Source organism: Sus scrofa, chromosome 1 (genome assembly GCF_000003025.6).
Source record: "Sus scrofa isolate TJ Tabasco breed Duroc chromosome 1, Sscrofa11.1, whole genome shotgun sequence".
Lineage (NCBI taxonomy): Eukaryota > Metazoa > Chordata > Mammalia > Artiodactyla > Suidae > Sus > Sus scrofa.
Genome location: NC_010443.5, coordinates 108,600,021 through 108,622,987, shown reverse-complemented (window position 1 = coordinate 108,622,987; position 22,967 = coordinate 108,600,021). Strand labels below are relative to the sequence as shown.

The 22,967-nt window shown below is 44.1% G+C and overlaps 1 protein-coding gene across 4 annotated transcripts in view; it reads left to right on the top strand.

The window, feature by feature from the left end:
• The window catches only part of APH1B (aph-1 homolog B, gamma-secretase subunit), a 213,983-nt gene that overhangs the window by 140,292 nt on the left and 50,724 nt on the right, over nt 1-22,967 (top strand). The window contains exon 7 of one of the 4 annotated variants that reach the window (XM_021094182.1): nt 7,490-8,981. The exons of 2 other annotated variants lie outside the window; for them this stretch is intronic. In XM_021094182.1, the coding sequence (XP_020949841.1) occupies nt 7,490-7,552 (63 nt within the window). In that variant the 3' untranslated portion in view covers nt 7,553-8,981. Of the gene's footprint in view, nt 1-780; nt 992-7,489; nt 8,982-22,967 lie in introns of those variants that run through there. One more of the 4 variants, XM_021094178.1, reaches the window with a different exon arrangement.

Here is a 22,967-nt window from a genome sequence, read left to right as displayed (position 1 = left end):
TGTGTTGTGAGAGAGTGGTCCAGTTTGATGCATTTGCATGTAGCTGTTCAGTTTTCTTAACACCATTTACTGAAGAGCCTGTCTTTTCCCCATCATATAGTCTTGCCTACTTTGTCATAGATGAATTTCCCATATAAGTGTAGGTTCATTTCTGGGTTTTCTGTTCTGTTTCATTGATCTCTGTGTCTCTGCTTGCACCAGCAACATACAGTTTTATAGCGTAGTTTGAAACCAGGGAGCACAATACCTCCAGTTTTGTCCTTCTTCCTAAAGATTATTTTGGCTATTCAGAATCTTTTGTAGTTCCATACAAATTTTGGAATTATTTGTTATAGTTCTGTGAAAAATGGCATTGGTATTTTTATAGGGATTGCATTGAATCTGTAGATTGCTTTGGATGGTATGGTCATTTTAACCACTGATTTTTCCAATTCGTGAACACAGCATATCTTTCCATTTGTTTGTGTCATCTCAATGTCTTTTATCAGTGCCTTACATCTTTCCAATTACAGGTCTTTTACCTCCTTGGTTAGAATTACTTCTAGGTATATATTCTTTTTGATGCAATTGTAGATGGGATTGTTTTCCTAATTTCTTTTTCTGATAGTTTGTTATTAGTGTACAGAAATGTAACAGATTCCTGTATATTAATTTTGTATCCTGTAACTTTAGGGAATTCATTTATTAGTTCTAATACTTTTTTGGTGGCATATTTAGGATTTTATTTATTTCTTTTCTTTTTCTTTTCTTTCTTTCTCTCTTTCTTTCTTTGCTTTTTAGGGCCAAATTTGCATCACATGGAAGTTTTCACCCAGGGGTCAAATTGGAGCTGCAGCTGCTGCCCTGTGCTACAGCCAAAGCAATGCCAGATCTGAGCCGCATCTATGATCTTTGCTGTGACTTGTGTCAGCACTGGATTCTTAACCCACTGAGTGAGGCTGGGGATCAAACCCACATTTTCATGGATAGTCGTCAGGTTCTTAACCCGCTGAGCCATAATGGGAACTTCTAGGATTTTCTATATATAGTGTTATGATATCTGTAAACAGTGACAGTTTTACTTCCTGCTTTCCAATTGGATTCCTTTTATATATTTTATCTTGTCTAATTTCTATGGCTAGGACTTCAATACTGTGTTGAATAAAAGTGGAAAGAATGGAGAACAGTGTCTTATTACTGATCTTAGAGGGAAAACTTTCAGCTTTTCACCATTAACTATGATGCTGGCTGTGGGTTTGTCATATATGGCCTTTATTATGTTGATGTGTGTTCCTTCTGTACTCACTTTGTTGAGAGATTTTTCATAAATGGATGTTCAATTAAAAAGCCCATTTCTGTGGGGGAAAAAACTGTAATTGCAATGTATACATCTAAGGATAACCTGACCCCCTTGCTGTACAGTGGGAAAATTAAAAAAAAATAATAATAAAAAAAAAAAAGCCCATTTCTGGAGTTCCTGTAGTAGCTCAGTGGAAACTAATCTGATTAGCATCCATGAGGACGCAGGTTAGATCCCTGGCCTTACTCAGTGGGTTAAGGATCTGGCATTGCCATAAGCTGTGGTATAGGTTGAAGACCAGGCTCAGAATCCTGCGTTGCTGTGGTGTAGGCCGGCAGCTGTAGCTCCGATTTGACCCCTAGCCTGGGAACCTCCATATGCCATGGATGCGGCCCTAAAAAGACAAAAAAAATAAATAAATAAAGTCATTTCTAATCTGTACCCTGAATATTGGGGACATCCGAAGAGAGAAGTTGCCTTTAAGATCTAGGCAACTGCTTTTCCTTTAAAATACACCTATATGGATTTACACACACACACACACACACACACACACACACTCACTGTGATTTGAAGATGCCACATTGTTTCACTTAGCTACCTCTATGTAACAAACCACCCCCAAAACCTAGTGTCTTAAAACAAAATTATTTCTTATTTTTCACAGTGTTGTGGACTGGCTGGGTGGTAGTTCTGCTGGTCTCACTGGGTTCATGAGCTGAAAGTTGCAAAGTGGCCTCACTCATGTCTGGCAGTTGGTGTTGGGTTCTCCTCCAGGTGGCCTCTCACCCTCCAGCAGCATAGACTGGCTTCTTTATATGACAGTCTCAGGACAGCATTCCAAGTGACAAAGGCAGAAGCTGTAAGTCCTCTGGAGGTGTGTGCCCCTGAATTCAAAGGATGCCAGTTCAGCCACCTATTATTGGTCAGGGCAAGTGACAAGGCCAGATTAGATGAAAAGGTAGGAAAATAGACTCCCCTTCTTGGTAAAGAATCTGTGGCCAGATTTCATCCACCAGATACATATATTAAAATATTCATTTACTATTTTGAAATATACACAACAAACCTAGAAAACAAAAAAATCTCAGTTTCCACAATGTCCCCTACCTAGTTAAAAGGAAAAGTATCTATCCTAAACTTTCCTTCCAAATACAGAAGTTTTTATTCTTTTTAAGCCTAGATAATGCTCTTTTTTGATGAAAGCATAAAAGGAGTTGGGGGAAGACTATCTTTTAGAGGAAATGATGAAACACAGTCCTGGAAATTAGGTCTCCAGCAGGGAACATCTGTAACCACTTAATATTTAACGCTTTAAACCCCAGATGATGGGAATGTGTGGGATTTTGTAGCTTGGGACTTACTAAATACTGTCTATTTTCTAAATTAATTTTTAGTTGATGTGGAATTTTGTGTTTTAGGAAGACAATTTGAAAGGCGCAGAATAAAGCTAAGAGGAATAGAAATGGGCAGAACAGACGGCAGCTCTTATAGGAAAGCAGGTGGAGGGGGTTCTACCTCTGCCTGACTGTAGCTGGCTATTAATTAAATGTTCTTGCCACTCACATTAAGAGAGACTGGGAAAAAATGTCAGTTTCGCACCCCAAACAAAATGCATGGAAGAAAAAGGAAAGAATACACTGAGAGTAGGAGGATATTAAATGTTAAAAAGTGCAATTTGTGAAAAAGTGTTACTTGCAAGAAAAGAGAAAATTCATATAATTTTGGAGGAAACTGTTTGGGAACAACTGCTATTTTAATCCCACACTTTATCTTCAGTATGTAAGACTAAAGTCTGCTAAAGAAAACATGTCCGAGAAATGATTTGTAAACTCAGGCATCAGAAAAGTCACTAACAGACATTCCCACTGTGGAGCAGAGCGTTAAGAATACTCCGACCACAGGGGCTTGGGTCACTGTGGGGGCATCAGTTCAATCCCTAGCCTGGAGCAGAAAAAGAAACAAACAGGAAAAATAACTGGATAAAAAGGAGTGTGTGATTTTCTTGAGAAGAAAATGAGTGATGACCACAGTGATTCAAAAAGCAAGGAGTAAAATCACAAGCTTGGTGAGCCAGGCTGAAGGTGAGAGCCCGGTGAAAATAGTCTGATTTGCAGATTGCTGGAAAGGGAGTTACCTGTATGTGTAAGAATCTACCTGCTCCCTCCCTACCACCTTATCCTGAAAAAAGGTTAACTGATCTTCTAAAAATGAGAAAAAAGAAAAGGAAAACCCTGCAACTTTGCCATCCTAGACAAACATCCAAAATGGAGTTTTTTGTTTTTTGTTTTTTTGGTCTTTTTGTCTTTGTTGTTGTTGTTGCTATTTCTCCCGCGGCATATGGAGGTTCCCAGGCTAGGGGTCGAATCCGAGCTGTAGCCACCGGCCTACACCAAAGCCACAGCAATGCGGGATCCGAGCCGCGTCTGCAACCTACACCACAGCTCACGGCAACGCCGGATCGTTAACCCACTGAGCAAGGGCAGGGACCGAACCCGCAACCTCATGGTTCCTAGTCGGATTCGTTAACCACTGCGCCACAACAGGAACTCCCAAAATGGAGTTTTTTAGAGTTGCAAGGCATGCTAGGTCAGGAAGATTCCGTGCCTTTGGTTGCTTTAGGGTCTGACCTCACTAGCTATTTGACCTTGGGTGAATCCTGTAATCTCTCTGAAGGTCAAGTCTTTAGCTATAAAATGGGGCCACAGCGTGCCTGGCACTCAGAAAAGCCTGGATGCTTAGAAATAGTTCCTCAGTAAATTCCCGTTATTCTCTTTGGGCAGGGTAAGCTCTTGGCAGTTTGTCCCATTCCCTGCCTCCTGCCCAGCCTTGACATTTAAGCTTATACAGGACAGGCCCCGATTTAGGCACAGCAGCTTTGGGCCTCCCAAGGTGTGTGGTGAATAGTTTTCCTTCTGGCCGGGATCCACCTGGCCCCAAGTGGCCAAGCTTACTATGGCTTCCATGTTTAAACATCTTGTGGCTTTAAGAGTCTCAGTAGATTTCCAAGTGTTGCCTGCATTGCTGTTATGTTTCACTCCAGATATCAAATGCTAACTTTTCAAATGTGAATTTTGCTTCCAGGAAGCCCTTAAAAAATAATATAGATATCTATTTACCTGAGTGCTTTTTGCCAGGAGACAAGAAAGAGGGAAGGCTCTGATGAGTTTTATTTTTAAGCATAATATCATCCTTAGCTGGGACTGAATTCACTTAATAAATATTTATTCAGCGTTTACTATGTGCCAGGCAAATACATGTGCTCAGGTGAGACAGAAAAATAAGACATAATCCTTGCCCCTGAAGAGTTTATGGTCCAAAGGGGCCAAAACTCATACCCTGTAAGAATCACATTCAGGGCATAATGTAATAAAGATCACAATCCAGGTAGGCACAAAGTGAATCAGGAGTTTTGAAAGAAGGATAGCCTTTTTTATGGGAGATTTTTTTTTATTATATCAACAACATTGTAATAGAAATAATACCCTAATAAGTAGTGCTTTTTCCTTTCTCTGTGTTCCCTTACACATCCTAATTCATACATTTATATGATTTTTATAGTACTGCATTCACAGTACAATTTCATGCTCTCCTAAGCACTACGTGATCCGCATTTCCTTTTGCCAGTAGTTTTCATCATAATTTCCATCTGGTGGTGAATGTAATTCCCTTTACACTCCCCTGGTGTGGAATAGTTGGGCTATTTCTCCAGTGTCTTCACAGTTAAAAATTGTGATGTAAGGGGTATGGTTATTATGCGTGTAGCTTTTTTTTCTTCTTTTGTATCATTTTCTTTAGCTTCCCTCTGCTAAGTGGGCTTGATGGGGGTCAGCCGGCATGGACATTTCTATTTCTCTTGAGATATATTGCTCCATTGTTCATCCCCATAGGTTAGACCCATTTACCACGCCGCCAGCCGCAGGTATACTTGTTTTGCCAAAACGGTGTCAGCATTGGGTTGGTTTTTTTGTTTTTTTGTTTTTTATTTTTTTAACCTGCTGATGTCGTAGCTGTGCATGATGCCTTGTAACACATTTGCATTCCTGTTTCTCTGATAACTATGTTTCCATATCCTTCCTGGCCATAACTCTTACATCACCTGCCTGTGAGATGAGCAGGATTTCCATGGGCAGAGAGCCAGTGAGCAGGCGCTTTGCTGAGAGCAAAGGGCTTACTCAGGCAGAGAGATAGGAGAGAGCAACTTAGGAAGGAAAAGAAACCTTGTGGCTGGGGCATAGAGTGGACCACAAAGAGAACTGGTGCAGGTGAGGCCAGAAAGGAAAGTGGAGGCCAGCGTGTGCAAAAGTTTGTTTGGAATCTCAGTGTTTTTAGTTTAACTTGTACACTGCGCCTCGTAGGAATGAACAGTTAGGATAGCCTGACTCCCTTATACTCTGAGAGTCCATGGGCCCCCTGTCTTCTCTTACCAAATTCCTGCCCCCTCACTTCATTTCCACCTGGGCTGGTTCCTGTGGTCCCTGCCCACCTTCCTCCCCTTTCATTATCCCATCTTCAGTTCACAGTCTGGATCCCGGGGTCCTTCCCCCTCCTCAGATGCCATCCACTCTCAGCGCATGGCATGGCTCAGTCTACCTCTGATTTGCCCTCTGTTCTCCTGAACGACTCCAGGACCCAGCATCAATCCTGGGTACCGGACCTCCAGTTCTGCACTCCCTGCCACAGCCCCACCTTGGCCTTCTTGGGGATGTGTTCTCTTTGTCTTCCAAAGAGGGTTAAAAACCACAGGACTGGGAGGGAAGCAGCCACAGTGTCTTTCCTCTTCTACCAGGAAAAAGCAGAGCAGCCTACAATATAATTATAGCGGAGATGGGTGTCTCAAGGTGAGAAAGCTCCTTAGAGAGCTGCTAAGCCCCTGGCAATGTTTCTGCCCCACAGAGCTGATAAGCCTTTCCAAGGATCATATTTCTCCTGGCATGTCCCCAACCAGAGTCCCGTGTGCTGCCGAAAGAAGCAAAAGCTGACAAATAGCAGCAGACACTTTCCCAAGCTCAGTCTTGGTAACCACAGGGAAGGCTCCAGAAGGTATGGAGAAGACCCTGGACCCAGAGCCCCATACTGTGGGAGTGAGCCATGCCAGGCTGCCTCTGGAGACCAGGACGTGATGCATGACAGTTGCTGCATAGTAAATTTTGTGGAATCTTAGATGATAGTGCCTGCAAGTATGAAAATCTCTGATGTGAAATGTCTCCTTGGACAGTAACCTGGAGCACTCTTGAGCCTAGGGCTGCACTTATGACTTTCTATAAGCAGACTTTTTGATAGAAATCTCCTGGTTCCACCACTTCCAGATGCATACCTTTGGGAAATTTCTTCATCCTACTAAGCCTCAGTTTCCTTATCTGTGAAATGGGAATAATAAAACCAATGCAGAGTGTTCTGAGGCTTCAATGAGATAATATCGAGAGAGTACTTAGTGCCTGGAGATCCTCCACGAATGGTAGTATGATCATTTGGGTTATCTTGGCCAGCTGCCTGCCTCTGCACTTCTTCTGAATGCACCATCCTGAACACCCATGAGGTGGTTGAGCATCTGGCCCCTGAGAGGTACCACATGTCCAGGACCCTTTCCTCTGACCAGATCTGCAGCCCCGAGCTCCCTTTCAGACACTGACAGCCCAAAATGTCGGTCTCCAGATGCCCACCTGTGTGGGGAGCACCTGTTCCTCCAAGGCAGGCAGCAGAGAGAAAAACCCGTATCCACAGGTACAAGCACAATAGCCTCCCCATTACTTAGGCTTTGATGGGAGGGGCTGTACCTGGAGATCTAGAGATGAGAGTTTCCCTGAAGGCACTGCAGCTTTTGCACTGGTTAGGGGTCTCACAGTGGGTCCAGCAGCCTCTGATAGGCTTCTTACTGAGCACACAGTGCTCTGCCCAGCCTCCAGAGCTGGTGTCACTTTCTCCAGATGTTCTGCAAAGGGGAGTTTGTGGAATTCAGCCCTTGGATGCTCTGTGTGCTGAGCACCATTGTCTCCATATGAGGATGATGAGGAATCCTGGCTGTGACAGCCCTGTGGAAACAGCAAAGGTGTAAGGGAGGACGGCTATGATTTCTGGCATGAGCCACATCCCCTATGACCGCACCAACCTTTGAAGACTATCCACAGGTAGTGTGGTTTGATATTTCAGCAGATTGCCTGGCTCATCAGCATGGTTTTTCAGCTCTGTGTTTCTTTTCAAACGAGGCAGATTAAATCACACCCTCATCAGATGGGATGGATGCCCCCAGCTGGAGTCTGGCATGAGCTGTGATGGTGACATCATTCCGACCCTAAGTTTGTCCCCACATTTACCTGATGCACACCCTAAAGGATTCTGGTGGCTTGGAATAGTAGCAACACAGTTGCTTTTGATCCTGGACTACACTTTTCTCTCCTCTTGTGGGTGAACAATTATTAAATTGGCCAACTTGACATTTAAAAACATTTTAGTGTCTGTTTTTTATTGACTGTATCCAACCAGACAGTCTAAGACAAATGAAGGACAAAGTAAAGCTTTGAACATTATCTTAGGGACCAGCTGGAGGAAAACAGCAAAAAAACAATCATATCAGCATGTATTAAGCACTTTCCTCCACTAGATACTGCCCAAATTCTCATTATATCCGTATAGCAATGCAGGGACCTATTATCACCACTTTTTTTTTTCCAACAAATGAATCTCAGTTATTGGAACAACCCATTTTTATCTGACTTTTAAAATGAAAAAATAAATTAAGCTTTAAGTCCCGGTTTATCAGTGCAGTGACTTTGGGGACACTTTTCTCCTGGGTCCGCAAAGCAGGGACCCTTTTCTCCCCGGTTACCAGAACCGGGGTTTAGTAAATGTGTTGGTTTCATGATTCCTGTATTTTCTCTGGATATTTACCATCTGTTGTTCTTTGGGCAGGCCCGCTACCAGTACTTGCGGAGGTCAAGACAAGAGTTTCTTAAATGAGGCTCCCTGGCCCGCAGCGCATGCTGTTTCTTCCCACACCTCTGGTTCTGTTCCTCACTACAGAGGGCCTTGCAGGCATGGGTGCAAACAACCCTAGCCAAACTTCCTCTGCATGCTCCCGTCAGAGGTCCTTGGCCACCCGTAGGGCCCACCTTTGGGGGAGGAATCTGAGGAAGAGTTCACCAGAGCCCTAGTAGAGGGCTTGGGGTCATTCCAGAGGAGAATTCCAGAGCCCTAGGTCCCCAAGCCTGATCTGGAAGGCACCCCCTGTCCTTGGCTCCCCCTGGCTCCTTGTTCTCACTCCTGGGGGAGGGGCCCAGCCAGAGGAAGACCAGAGCCAGTGGTCCTGAAAGCAGAGGGTGTAGGACAGGGATCTCGACTGCTCCGATCTAAGGGTAATACTGGCTTTGTATTCAGTGCCAGGTGCCAATGCCAGCCCTTGTCAACTGGGACACCAAGAAGCTATGGCTGCCCTGGGCACAGGGGACTAATAAGCCCATCCCTGGACCCAATGAAAGGCCTCAAAGTGGAGCTCAGAGGCCATGTGTCCTCTCCACCCAAAACTTCTTCCTCTGATGCCAAAACTTTGTTCTATGTTTTAAGTCTCAAATGCCATGGTTCTTGCCTTATATTCACAAGGCAACATTTGGCATAGCAGAAATGAATCCAACTAGGAACCATGAGGTTGTGGGTTCAACCCCTGGCCTCACTCAGTTTTGAGCTGTGGTGTAGGTCGCAGATGTGGCTCTGATCTGGAATTGCTGTTGGCTGTGGAGGCAGCTGTAGCTCTGATTAGACCCCTAGCCTAGGAACCTCCATGTGCCACCAGTGTGGCCCTAAAAAGCCAAAAGAAAAAGAAAAAATACGGCAACATTCAGTTGACAAATCTCAAAGCAACTAGGAATAACATTACACCCAGACAAATCAATTACAAGAGAGGCTAAGTTCAGAGGTTGGGGAGAGGGACAAATGGCCTTGAGGCTAGATGTCGCTGTTTTCAGCCCTCTGATGATGGGACCTCACTCCCTGGGAAAAGCAGAACAGTAAGTTCCATACATAGGTACGTGGTGAGCTCTGGGTCCAGAATATCTAAGACCTGAATGAGCAAATCAAATCTGGAATTTAAAAGGGCCAAGATTTCCAAGAGAAAATATGCCCTTATGCTTTTAGGTGAACTCCTCTGCAGACATGGCAGGAAGCTAGAGTTTTCCAAATGCAGAAACCTCAACCCTCCCATCAGTTGGGGGAAATGAGGATGGGTTATCAGAAAGAGGGCAAGAACTCACTTAAACTGGCCACAGGTAACCATGTTTGACACCTGAGATGAGGTTCTTAAGAACCTGGGCATGCCAACTGAGAGAAAAGAACTTAATTCAGGGCCTCTCAATGTTTTCTACTGAAAGAATGTTTTCTCTGATGATAGAACCCAAAGGCCTTGTACCCAGGAGCCTGAGACCATGGCCCAAAGCTACTTGGGGCAAATGCAAATTTTCTCCCAAGTTCTTTGTTTTTGCAGTGTGTTAAAATGGTATATTGACTTCCATTAAAATCCCAAATTTATTTCACGTAAAGCTCTAGGGATCTTACGTTCTTTGGGGCAGTAGGTATGAGGCTTCTACTTCTTAAGGGAGTTTAGAAGCAGGCAGGTGATTCCTATCTAAGTGTTTCTGACCAATGCTGTGACTGATTAGTAATCTAAATGGCTGACTTCAACCAAGGAACATAGCAGTGATGGCTAAAGCCTGATGTAAGCTTTCAGTTTCTGAGCTGTAATTCTGTTTGCCTCCAGCCTCGGCCAGGTCTAGGACACCTGCTGGCCTTGTCTGAGTAGTACCTTGGAATCAAGAGAAAGGCCTGAGTCCATCCCTGTGGGAAAGTGGATTAGGGGAGCATCCTGGAGAAGGAGTTCTCTGGCAGCCAGCCGTGACCAGTGGAGGGACAGCAAGCCATCACCTGGCGACCAAGCCACATATCACCTGGCAAACAAAACCTGTCTCCAGGACCCTGAAAACTGCTGGAGAGGGAGACAGCTGGTGGGGCCAGATCAGAAGGGCATGAGAGCATATCAAGGCTGCCATGAGTATATATGGTACCTTTATGCAAAGTGCAAGGTGAGGGCCCCTCTGAGCAATGAATTACAGAAAGGCTGGTATGAGCCCCACTTATCACCTGGCTTAAGTGCCTTTGTGCATGTAGAGACTGGCACTGGTTGGATAATAAAGAGAAGATAACCCTAGAAATAGAGCTGGTGAACCCTTGAGTAGCAAAAATGATGTTTCCCCCAATCTTCCTGCAAAATTGGCACTCTAGATGAGGAGTCAGCAAGCCGTGGTCTTCGGACTAGCTTCACGCCTGCTTTTGTAAATAAGTTTTTATTGGAACGCAGCCATGCTCATTCACGTAGAGATTGTCATGGCTGCTTTCATGTTCTAACAGCAAAGTTGAGTAGTTGCCACAGAAACCAAATAGCCCACAAAGCCTATTTACCATCTGGTCTTTTACAGACCATCTTTGCTGAACCCTACTCTAGAGAGAGATGCCATGTGTTTCCTGTGGCTTTTGCTCACCTGTTGGCACATTGCTGAGCACCTTTAAAAAATAACTAGCCCTGTTTGAAAAGCTGGCCATCAGGCAGAATCAGTAATGGAAACACTGATGCACTGCTCCAGGACTCCCACTCCCAGATAAAGGACTGATGACTAGAGAAAAGGTCAAGTGTTTGCTTTGGTGACTTTTGCTCAAAATCATTAACTTCCAGCCTTTTCCCTCTCACTCCCTGTCCCCCACCCCCATGTGACAAGCCTTGAAATGTCTTCTATATCCACCCTCCTCATTCTGTTCCTCATCACCAGCTACTTCAGGCTTTAGCGCATGTATCCCTGGACCATGTCCACAGCCTCCTCATTAGTTTCCTTGCCTCCAATTTACTTCCTCTCCCTCCCACAATTGCCAAAATAATGTCCCTAACATGCTTTTGCTCCCCACCTTCCGTAACTGCTCACTGCCTCTAGCAAGAATTCCAACCCTGTTAGACATCGGAATGACCCACAATTTTAATTCACATGAGCATTCCCAACCCCCACAGAGTCTGATTCCGGAAGACAGGCCATGCATTTTTAAAAGTTTGTATGTGGTTCAAAGGCACAGCCAAGGTTAGCAACTTCTGTACTGGTATACAGAACATGGTTCAAACTCCTTAACCTGGCCTCGACCTACTCCCCCCAGCACTTTTCCAATCCATATATATATAGTGTGTGTGTGTGTATATATATATATATATATATATATATAAAATCTTAGACAACAGAGCATATATATAAAATATATAATATGTAATATATATGTGGTGTGGGTATGAGATTTCTTGTGTGCATGCATGAAGTATATGCATCTATATATATTTGTATATATATGAAATATACTTACAGTGAGAGATAAATGATTATATATATGATCATCTACATGCTCTTATGTATTTTATATAAATGTGCTTATAAATGCATAAATTAGTTTTGAAATAACTTGTAATAAACTGGTAAAAATGATTGCCTCAGAGAGAGAGAGTGTCTGGCGGACAAGGCTGAGAGAGAGACTTTTCTGTCTTTCTTTTTGTTCCCTTTGTATGTTGAACAATATGGATTTATTGGCTTTTTTTAAGGTAACATTGAAATGTTTTAAAGACAGTGGCCCAGAAAGCCAAGAGGTCCCAAAGAGGACAGGAGAGTGCAGAGTGATTGATGTAGAACTGCTCTGATAACCAGACAACAGATGAGGGATGCGATGTTCTAAAAGATGCCAGGGTATTCTGGACCAAAGGCTGCTCAAGATGCACCACATTTCAGGGAGTAAACAAGGGCACGTGTCTCCCTCCACTATGATGATGACACTTAAGCCCCTCAGAATGAAGGAGGACAGATGCTCCAAAGAAAAGAAAAGGAGGGGAATATACTGACTTGACTGAGCTTTAAATGGAAACAACTAAGGGAGTTCCCGTCATGGCTCAGTGGTAACGAATCCCAGTAGTGTCCACGAGGACGCAGGTTTGATCCCTGGCCTCACTCAGTGGGTTAAGGATCTGGCATTGCCGTGAACTGTAGTGTAGGTTGCAGATATGGTCCAGATCCTCTGTGGCTGTGGATGTGGTGTAGGCCGGCAGCTACAGCTCTGATTCAACCCCTAGCCTGGGGATTTCCATATGCTGCGGGTGCAGGCCTAAAAAGCAAACAACAACAACAACAATAAAACAAACCAAAACTGTTATAGACTGTTCCCTCCATTTGACTTCGTAAAATTCAAAGGATTCTGCTCCAGACTGGTTCTGTGTGATTATAGAGCAACAGTATTCCCTGCAGCATAAACTTACAGGTTGCTTATACAAAAATAAAAAGGAGACTGAAACTATGGAAACTGGAAATCTTCTGACCTAGTTATGGTTCGTAATAGGACAGCTTCATGTTTACCCAATACTTTCTGTCCCTTGGTGCCAAGTCACTGAGTCTCTCTTGCCTGTTTTCACTTTTTGGCCCATTATCTGCCCTCCAGGATGGTTAACTAATTTTCCCCTCCCTCCTTTCTCGCACTTTCCATTCTGGTTGAACTAAACCACTTAGTTTAGATTTTTCTATCTACTTGTTCTATCAGTTATTGAGAGAGTGGTTTTTAAATCTCAGACAGTAATTTGTGGATTTGTCCTTACAGTTCTATCAGATCTTGCCTTATCTACTTCGAAGCTCCATTATGAGATATACAAATGGTTAAGATTATCATGTCATCTTGGTGAATTGACCTCTGTCAGTTATCTTCTTTATCCCTTTATCCCTTTGAAATCATCCTCTTTATCCCTGGTAATACTGTTTCTCTGAAATCTACTTTGGTGTTACAATAACCATTCCAGTTTTCTTTTCACTAGTGTTAGCATGGTATATTATTTTCCTTTTTTTACTTTTAACCTACTTGTATTTTTGTATTCAAAATGGGTTTCCCATTGTGGTGCAGTGGAAATGAATCTGACTAGGAACCATGAGGTTGCAGGTTCAATCCCTGGCCTCAATCAGTGGGTTAAGGATCCAGAGTTGCTGTGAGCTGTGGTGTAGGTTGCAGACACAGCTTGGATCTCGCATTGCTGTGACTCTGGCATAGGCCAGCAGCTGTAGCTCTGATTCGACCCTTAGCCTGGGAACAATATGCCGAGGGTATGGCCCTAAAAAAAAAAACAAAACTGGTTTTTTAAAGCAGTTTTGGGTTCACATCAAAATTGAGAGGACGATACAGAGGTTTCCCATATACTCCTTGCCCCCACACATGCATAGCCTCCCACATTATCAACACCCCTGATCAAATGGTACATTTGTTGCAATTGATGAGCCTACACTGACACATCATAATCTCCCAAAGCCCACAGTTTATCTTAGGATTCATTCACAGTGTTGTATATAATACAGTCTTGGACAAATGCATGGTGACCCGTATGCACCATTATAATACCAAAGTATTTTCAGTATTCTGAAAGCCCTCTGTGCCTATTCATCTTCCCCAACTTCCCCAACCTCTGGCAACCACTGATCTTTTTATCATCCCCCATATTTTGCCTGTTTCAGAATGTCGTATGATTGGAATCATACAGTATGTAGTCTGTTCAGACTGGCTTCTTTCACTTGGTAACATTCATGTCTTTCTATGGCCTGATAGCTCATTTCTTTTTAGCACTAAATAATAGGGCATTGTCTACATGTACCAGAGTTTATCCATTCATGTATTGAAGGACATCTTAATTATTTCCAAGGTCTGACAATTATGAGTAAAGCTGCTATAAACATCCATGTGTAAGGTTTTGTAGACATAAGTCTTCAGCTCCTTTAGGTGAATACCAAGGAGTATGATTGGTGGATCATATGGTGAGAGTATGATCAGTTTTATAAGAAACTGCCACACTATCTTCTAAAGTGGCTGTACCATTTTACATTCCCACTAGCCTTGAATGAGACTTCCCACTCCTCTGTACCCTCACCAACATTTAATGTCATTAATGTGCCAGATTTCAGACATTCTAATAGGTGCATAGAGCTATCTCATTCTTTTAATTTGCATTTCCCTATAGACGTGTAACATGGAGCATCTTTTCTTTCTTTTTTTTTTTTTTTTTTTTTGTCTTTTGTTGTTGTTGTTGCTATTTCTTGGGCCGCTCCCGCGGCATATGGAGGTTCCCAGGCTAGGGGTTGAATCGGAGCTGTAGCCACCGGCCTACGCCAGAGCCACAGCAACGCGGGATGGGATCCGAGCCGCGTCTGCAACCTACACCACAGCTCACGGCAATGCCGGATCGTTAACCCACTGAGCAAGGGCAGGGATCGAACCCGCAACCTCATGGTTCCTAGTCGGATTCATTAACCACTGCGCCACGACGGGAACTCCTGGAGCATCTTTTCATATGCTTACTTTCCATCTGTATATCTTCTCTGGTGAGGTGTCAAAGTCTTGGGTCCACTTTTTAATTGGATTGTTTCTTTTCATATTGTTGCATTTTTAAGAGTTGTTTTTTTGTTTTGTTTTGTTTTGGTTTTGGTTTTTTTTTTTTTTTTTTTTTGCATTTTGGATAACAGTCCTTTATCAGTTGGTCTTGTTAAATATTTTCTCCGAATAGACTTGTGGCTGCCTGACAGGAGAGGGAGGGAGTGGGAGGGATTGGGAGCTTGGGGTTATCAGATACAACTTGGAATAGATCCACAAGGAGATCCTGCTGAGTAGCATTGAGAACTTATGTCTGGATACTCATATTGCAAGAGAACAAAGGGTGGGAAAAAAAAGTATACATGTAAGAGTAACTTGATCCCCATGCTGTACAGCGGGAAAAAATAAAATATAAAAAAAATATTTTCTCCCAGTCTCTGACTTGTCTTCTCATTCTCTTGACCATGCTCAGTTTTGAGAGATATTTTCATTGGGTATAGAATTCAAGTTTGACAGGTTTTTTTTTTCTTTTCTTTTTAGAGCTTAAAAGATGTCATTCCACTATCTTCTAGCTCACTTTGTTTTTGACAAGAAATCTGTCATCTTTATTTCTGTCATTGTCTCTGCATGGCTTTTCCAAACAGTTGCTTTTCCATTTCCTGTCAGTTGCCTTCATCCCCTGTGAAGTCCCAAACGACTGCTTCCAGTAGCCTCTTTTGTCTTTAGATGAAGATCGTATCTAAGGTGAAGGCTTAGGCCATTTTGGCAAGTTATTCAGTTTTATGGGGTCTCTCCCATATATCCATGCTATTAAACTTTTGTTTAATTTTTCTCCTGTTAATCTGTCTCATGTCAGTTTAATTCTTAGACCAGCCAGAAGAACCTAGAAGGGTAGAGGAAAATTTCTTTCTCCCCAACAGTTTGATCATTTTAGGTCTTATGTTTTTATTTCGTAAGGCCTGATCAGAGCTGCATTTAATTTAGAATTAATTTTTTCCCTGAGGCAAACCCTCCTTGGTACTCTAATCTGTACCTCCTCAATTACGAGGTTTTCCACTCTGGAAGCTGGGATTAGGCATTATTCTTGGCTCCATGAGCTCTGCTTTAAGTCCTTTTGGGTGATTCTTTCCTTTGTCTTAGCAAGACTTTCCTCGTGCCTGGGCTAGCCAGTACTCAGATAAATACTCAAAGAGGACCCTCTGCAGACCTCTCTCTCTGTCTCTTTTTTTTTTTCCAGGCCTACACCCATGGCATATGGAAGTTCCCAGGCTAGGGGTCTAATCGGAGCTACAGCTGCCAGCCTACAGCACAGCCACAGCAATGCCAGATCCCCAACCCACTAAGTGAGGCCAGGGATCAAACCCGAATCCTCATGGATACTAGTCAGATGCATTTCTGCTGAGCCATGACGGGAACTCCCCCTCTGCAGATCTTCAGAGTCCTCTTTGTGTGCAGCTCTCTCCTCTGCTACTCTGCCCTGCGAGCTCTGGCTGCCTTGGCTTCCCTGCACCACATCTCCGTTCACTCCACACAGGAGTCTCCTGGGCTCTGCCTGGGTTCCCCTCCATGTGTCACAGATGGAAAACTTTCTCCGGGCAATCTAGGTAATCATAGGACTCACCTCATGTGTTCTCATTGTTTCAAATATTTTGTTCAGTGTTTTAGTTGTTTTGCACGGGAGGATAATTTCAATCCGTGTTATTCCATCTTAAATACAAACAGAAGTCCTTTAACTGATGTTAAAAGTCCCTTTGCCCTGATGGAAATGAACAGAGGGCCTTCCTAGAGGATGGTTCATGGCCGTGAATCCTCAAAACAGCCCAGTGGATCTATCCCCTTGGGGATTCAAGTACAGACCCACCTGACCTGGGTACTTCTTAGAGGCAAATGTTGTAGCACCCTCAGATTGACAGCCAAACATTGTGTTTGGAACAAGAACAACAGAAGGACAAAAAAAAAAAAAAAAAAAAACAGCTGATATTTAACAAGACGGACATACTCCTGTCAGACCCCACAGGCCTATACCTTTCCTGAAGACAAAAGTGAGGAATAACCTGGAATTGACACCAATTCCAAAAAGTCATCAGTGGTGAATTCTTAGACCCTTAGTAGCATTATAGCCCACATTTATAGTATCTTAATGGCTCAGCCCACAGGCTATTCCCCTCTGTTAGGCCATTTCTTTTCAACCTATTCTCTTGGAACCAATCAAAGAGAATCATGGATATTTCACTTTGATATTCCAATAGCCCCCTAATCAGACTCATACTCTGGAGTCTAATACTCAATGTGAGGTCCATGGAGTAAAAGCAGCAGCACCTAAAAGCTTACAAACACAGAACGTCAGATCCCAACCTAGACTTGCCAGATCAGAATCTGCTATATCACAAGATTCCTCAGGGATTTGTATGTGCATTAAAGTTTGAGAAGCTCTGCCCTAGAGGAAGGACTCTGAGGATCCATCTCTGATGAAGTCCACCTGGCACAAAACCCCTTTAATAGGAGGCTGTCTCCCCAGTGTATCCTTCCTCTCAATCTTAGCCTTAGCCACAGCATCTTGATGCAACCCCTCATAAACTTGAAGACGTGTAACCCTGTTTTCCAAGAACTGTAACCCAAGACCTCTATCTCTAGGTATTTATCTTAAAACTCCCATAGCATGTCAAGCAAAGAGACTTGCACAAAAAGGCCCACCTCAACATAGTCGGTAGTAGCAAAATATGGCAAACTGGAATGTTCATTAATAGCAGAATGGACACATACACTGAGATACATTCATTGTTTTAGTTTGGGTTCCCCCCAGAAGCAGACCCTGACACAGGACACAAGTACAGGTAGTTTATATGTGGGAGGTGATCCCAAATGTGTGACAGAGGAAGCAGCCAACAAAAGGTGTATTCTTGTGGTGGACACAGGCCTGCAGCCCAGGGCCCCTTCAAGGGAGGCCTGACTGCACAGGGTCGGGGCCAGCAGGTACTTCCAGCAGTTGGCTGCTTCAGGGTCTACCTCAGCTGCCCTATCGGGCTCACCCAGGGTGGTACACTTCCCAGGGCATCCCATGACTGGGAACTGAGCGAGACAGGGGTATTCAGACCCCGCCTTTCGGGGCCTCCATGGGACACTATACAGGTCAGGCCATGGGTAGGGAAATGGGGAGCACAGGAAGAACACCAGTGGGCAAGACACCATTGTGGATGCTACATTCACACACACACATATTCAACAGCAGTGAATACAAATGAACTATTTCTGTCAATATGGAGAAATCTTACAAAAATTATATTGAGTGAAACAAGCAAGTTGCAGAAATTTATAGAAAAGTTTAAAAATGTGCAAAAGAAGAGCAAATATTTTTCAGAGCTATATATTCATAGTAAAAGTAGAAAAATACGAACAGTAAATTCAGGAATGTCATGACCACTGAGAGGGAGGGATAGATGGGATTAGGGAGGTGTACACGGGAGGTCTTAAAATAAAACTGAATTGTAAGTGTTTTGTTTTTATGCTGGGTCATGGGTACACATAAGGCCATTACACTATACTCTAAATTTTTATATGTCTGAAAAATTTTCAGATTAAAAAGTGTTAATAACCAAAGTCAAATCTAATTAAAAGAATCCAAATGATCTGAAAGAAACAGGTACTGGCTGTTGTGAAAGAAATGACTTGTTTGCTTGGTTTCTAACTAAAAATAGCACTAAGAATCTTTTTCTTTTCTTTTTTTTAGTCTTTTGTCCAGCAGCATATGGGGATTCCCAGGCTAGGGATCTAATCAGACCTATAGCTGCCAACGTACGCCACAGCCGCAGCAATGCCAGATCTGAGCCACATCTGTGACCTACACCACAGCTCATAGCAACGCCAGATCCTTAACCTGCTGAATGAGGCCAGGGATTGAACCCGCAACCTCATGGTTCCTAGTTGGATTTGTTTCCACTGCACCACAATGGGAACTCCAATCTTTTTAAAATTAAAAACGCATCTATGAAGCAGGTGCAAGAAAATGTAACAGTAACTACCTTTTGTAATAAATATATTTTCAACTTCACATCTTCTTTGTTGTTTGAACTTTGTTCTTAACATGCTTCTACCACCCTAATAATACTATTTTCATTTTCATTAATTCCATTCCAGACTTTGCCCACACACATGTATACTGTGCTTAGTTGCCATCACAGTGCACATAGATTTTATACTCTACTATTTTCACTTAATCGCATGTGATAATGTATGTAAACATCACTCCATTTCTATATAGACTAAAATATTCATCATTTTAATGGTTGCCTAGTGTTCAGTCTCATTGATGCGTAGTGGTTCACAAGCAGTTTCTAATTTTGACATTGATGTTGCTTCTAAACTTTAGATATTGAAATAACTTTATGATAAATATACTCGTGGAGGGTTTTGTTGATGTTAAATATAACCTAAGCAGAATCCCAGGGGTGCAATTACTAAGTCAGGGGGTGTGACTGTCTGCGTGGCCTTTGCCATGGAACACATAGAGCTTTCCCTTTGACAATGGCTATTTACTTAAAGCCTGGATCCTCCCAAACACCTAGGAATCTTCATTTTAGAAATAGTCTATTCTGAGCTTGTTTTTGTTTTACTGGGTTGTGGGGAGGCTAAAGAAGACAGCTGGGAGGAGATGGGCAAACCCCAGTTTGCCTGAAGAGATGTCTATTTTCTAAGGGGCACAAAGAATTTAGGAGTAAGGCAGACCTCATATCTAATCCTGACTGCCAGTGGCAAGGTAACAGATCCCATGAAAGTGGATGGCTCTCTCTAAGACCCAGTTCCTCTTCTATGAAATAGAGATGTCAGCTGTGTCTACTTTGGGGTCTGCTCTGAGGGTGAGGGAACAAAATGCACCTCCATGCTGGCTGCAGTCCTTGGCCCATAGTCAATTCTCCATGTATAAGAGCTTATTCCATTTTTTTCTTTTTAGGGCCACACCTATGGCATATGGAAGTTCCCAGGCTAGGGGTTGAATCAGATCTGCAGCTGCCAGCCTAGGACAGATCTGAGCTGCATCTGTGACCTACACCACAGCTTGCAGCAACACCAGATCCTGAACCCACTGATCGAGGCCAGGGATTGAACCCACATCCTCACAGACACTAGTTGGGTTCTTAACCTGCTGAGCCACAACAGGAACTTCAAGAGCCTTTTTTTTTTTTTTTTTTTTTTTTTTTTGCCTTTTAGGGCCACACCACAGCATATGGAGGTTCGCAGGCTGGGGATCCAATGGGAGCTACAGCTGCCGGCCTACACCACAGTCACAGCAATGCTGGGGATCCAAGCCACATCTGTAACCTACACCACAGCTCATGGCAACGTCGGATCCTTAACCCCCTGAGCCAGACCAGGGATTGAACCTACAACCTCATGGTTCCTAGTCAGATTCGTTTCCACTGTGCCATGATGGAAACTCCTCAAGAGCTTATTCTAAGGTCAGCACAAACGTGCCTCAAGGGCAGAGCCCAGCCCTGCTGAGGCAAAGGCTGCCAAAGCTGGACCCACAAAGCTTCATGGTGAAAAAGTAGATTCCTGGCTGAGGGAGGGGCTGATATTTTCCATGGCTTTGATGCTGGTGAAAATTAAATGCGCAAAGGAGGTGGGGGTGCAGCGTGGGTAGAAAACAAAGAATCTTCTCTGGACTTTTGAGTCTGTATTATCTCTTTTAGCCCCCAAATGAGAAGAAAGTGGTGTGCACAGAGCAACGTTTATGTCCTGGGTGTTTCACATGCACTCCCCCCCCCCCACAGTGATGAGGAGAACTTGGAGTCTTCTAGTGACCAGTGCTTGATCCTGGCCCTGACCCACAAGCCGAGGAACTGCACACAATTGTATGTCATGTTTCCTCGTGTGTAAAATGGGGGTGATTATCATGCTGTGAAGAAAACATTTCTGTAAAGTGCCCAGCACATGGGCACCCAGTTGTAGCTGTAATTGGAAAGTTGCCCCTGGTGGCACAGGTCAAAAGTGGCAGCCCTGGGATTGGGGCCAGGTCTCCTGCCTCCAAAGCCCACATTCTCACCACCACATCGCATTTTATCTCCTGGAAAATACTATGGTCCACGTGATACAAAATACTAGGGAAATACTTTCTGGTGATTCAAATAAAGGATTCTTCTGGGCTTTTTGTATTATGTGCAGGTGTTCTATAATCATGAAATTCATCTCTCCAGGCACTTCTGAAAATTTACCTTCTCATTCAAGAGCTTAAAACAGAATGGAGGGAATTCCCATTGTGGCTCAGTGGGTTAAGAATCCCACTGGTATCTGTGAGGATGCTTTCGATCCCTGGCCTCACTCAGGGGGTTAAGGATCTGGCGATGCTATGGCTGCAGCGTAGACCAGCTACTGGTAGCTCCGATTCAACCCCTAGCCTGGGAACTTCCATGTGCCATGGGTGCAGCCTTAAAAAACAAAACAAAACAAAAAAAAAAACGACAACCACAAAGGATGGAGACCCCAAATGTAGAAGGACTTCCCTGAGATCAGAGCAGCCAGCCAGGAAGAGAAAGGCAGTCCCCTGAATTCTCCTTGCCTCTCCCTGGATGACAACTGTCCCTGGAATTAGGAGGCATTCACTAGAGGGGCAACAAGTTCAAAGAAAAGGGAAACCTTGGTCTAGAGGCTCGGGATGGCCCCTCCACGCTGTTGAACCTGTTTGGCTAATCGATAAGGAAGCAGGCCCAGTCAGTCACGTTGGTCATGACTGCTCCCTGCTTTCGTGTCTGGAACAAAATTACTAACCACCCTTGAGTGTCTGGTAAACAGTGTTTAAGGTTTAGCATCAATACAAGCGATCGTATATGAGAACATCTCTGGTTGTGCAGTTAAATTGCCACCTTTCTAAAGTCATCTCTGTCTGAAGTACATTGTGGCTAGAGGATTCCATTGCACATGAAATGATCATGGGCTCTACAGGCGTGCAGAGGTCAGAATTAGGGGAAAGATGTGCCACATCTTCAACCTACATCACAGCTCATGGCACTACCACTGGTTCACCACAGCCAACGTGGCCCTATGTGATCCAGGCCCTGGCTTCCGCCACCCTCCGCTCACTCCTTCCCCTCTGGGCTACCTGCAGGGTCTTCCCCCAGTGATGCCTCTCTCCCCAGTACCCACATGGCCCTTCACTTCCTTGGGCCTCTGCTCAAATGTCACCTCCTCTGAGAGGCCTTCTGTGATTCATCCCCACCTGCCCCATCTAAAACAGACCTTCCTCTCCTCACCCTCTAGCTCACACTCTGCTTTACATTCTGTAGAGTCCTCCCTGAAATGTGTTGTATATGTATCTGTTTCTTTTTTTTTTTTTTTTTTTTGCCATTTCTTGGGCCACTCCCGTGGCATATGGAGGGTCCCAGGCTAGAGGTTGAATCTGAGCTGTAACCGCTGGCCTACACCACAGCCACAGCAACGTCAGATCTAAGCCACTGATGGCAATGTTGGGTCCTTAACCCACTGAGTGAAGCCAGGGATCAAACCTGCATCTTCATGAATACTAGTCAGATTCATTTCCACTGAGCCATGATGGGAACTCCTGTTTCTTTCTTTCTTGTCTGTCTTCCTGTCTGATGTGTGAGGCATATTTTACTACGTATTTTATTGGGGAAAAACAATGCCTCCCTGTAGGGGGCAGAAATGTAAGGTCCAGACTTGTCAGCTATGAGCGTTCTGCAGGGGAGGGGGCAGCCAGGGAAGCTTTTGGAGGAACTGGAACTCAGCCCCTGCCAGTTGAAGTTGTCCTGTGCTTCAGAGCCTTACTCCATGTTCTGGGTCCCCATGTCACTTGGGTTGCCAGGGGACTCCCCATCTCAGAACGGAGCCCAGAGAACAGGGCACTAGGCTGAAGGAAGGCCTGCAGGTGCTGGACCTACCTCTGAAGGCCCCCGTGAACTCTGCTGGCACTGCACGCCCCCAGGGACCCCACTCCACCCCAGACCAAGAGCGCCCTCCCACGCCCCACAGTGCTCCCCATGAGAGAGAGGTGTGTTGAGAAACACATTTCCAGAAGGGTTTGAGCTTAGTCCACTTGAACTGCTGTAACAAAATACCACAGCCTGGGTGGCTTCTAAACAACGGCATTTTTTTTTTCTTTTTATAGAATCATCTGCAGCATATGGAAGTTCCCAGGCTAGGGGTCGAATCAGAGCTGCAGCTGCCGGCCCCTACACCACAGCCATAGCAACTCGGGATCCAACCCGCATCTGGAACCTACACCACAGCTCACAGCAATGCCAGATCCTTAATCCACTGAGTGAGGCCAAGGATC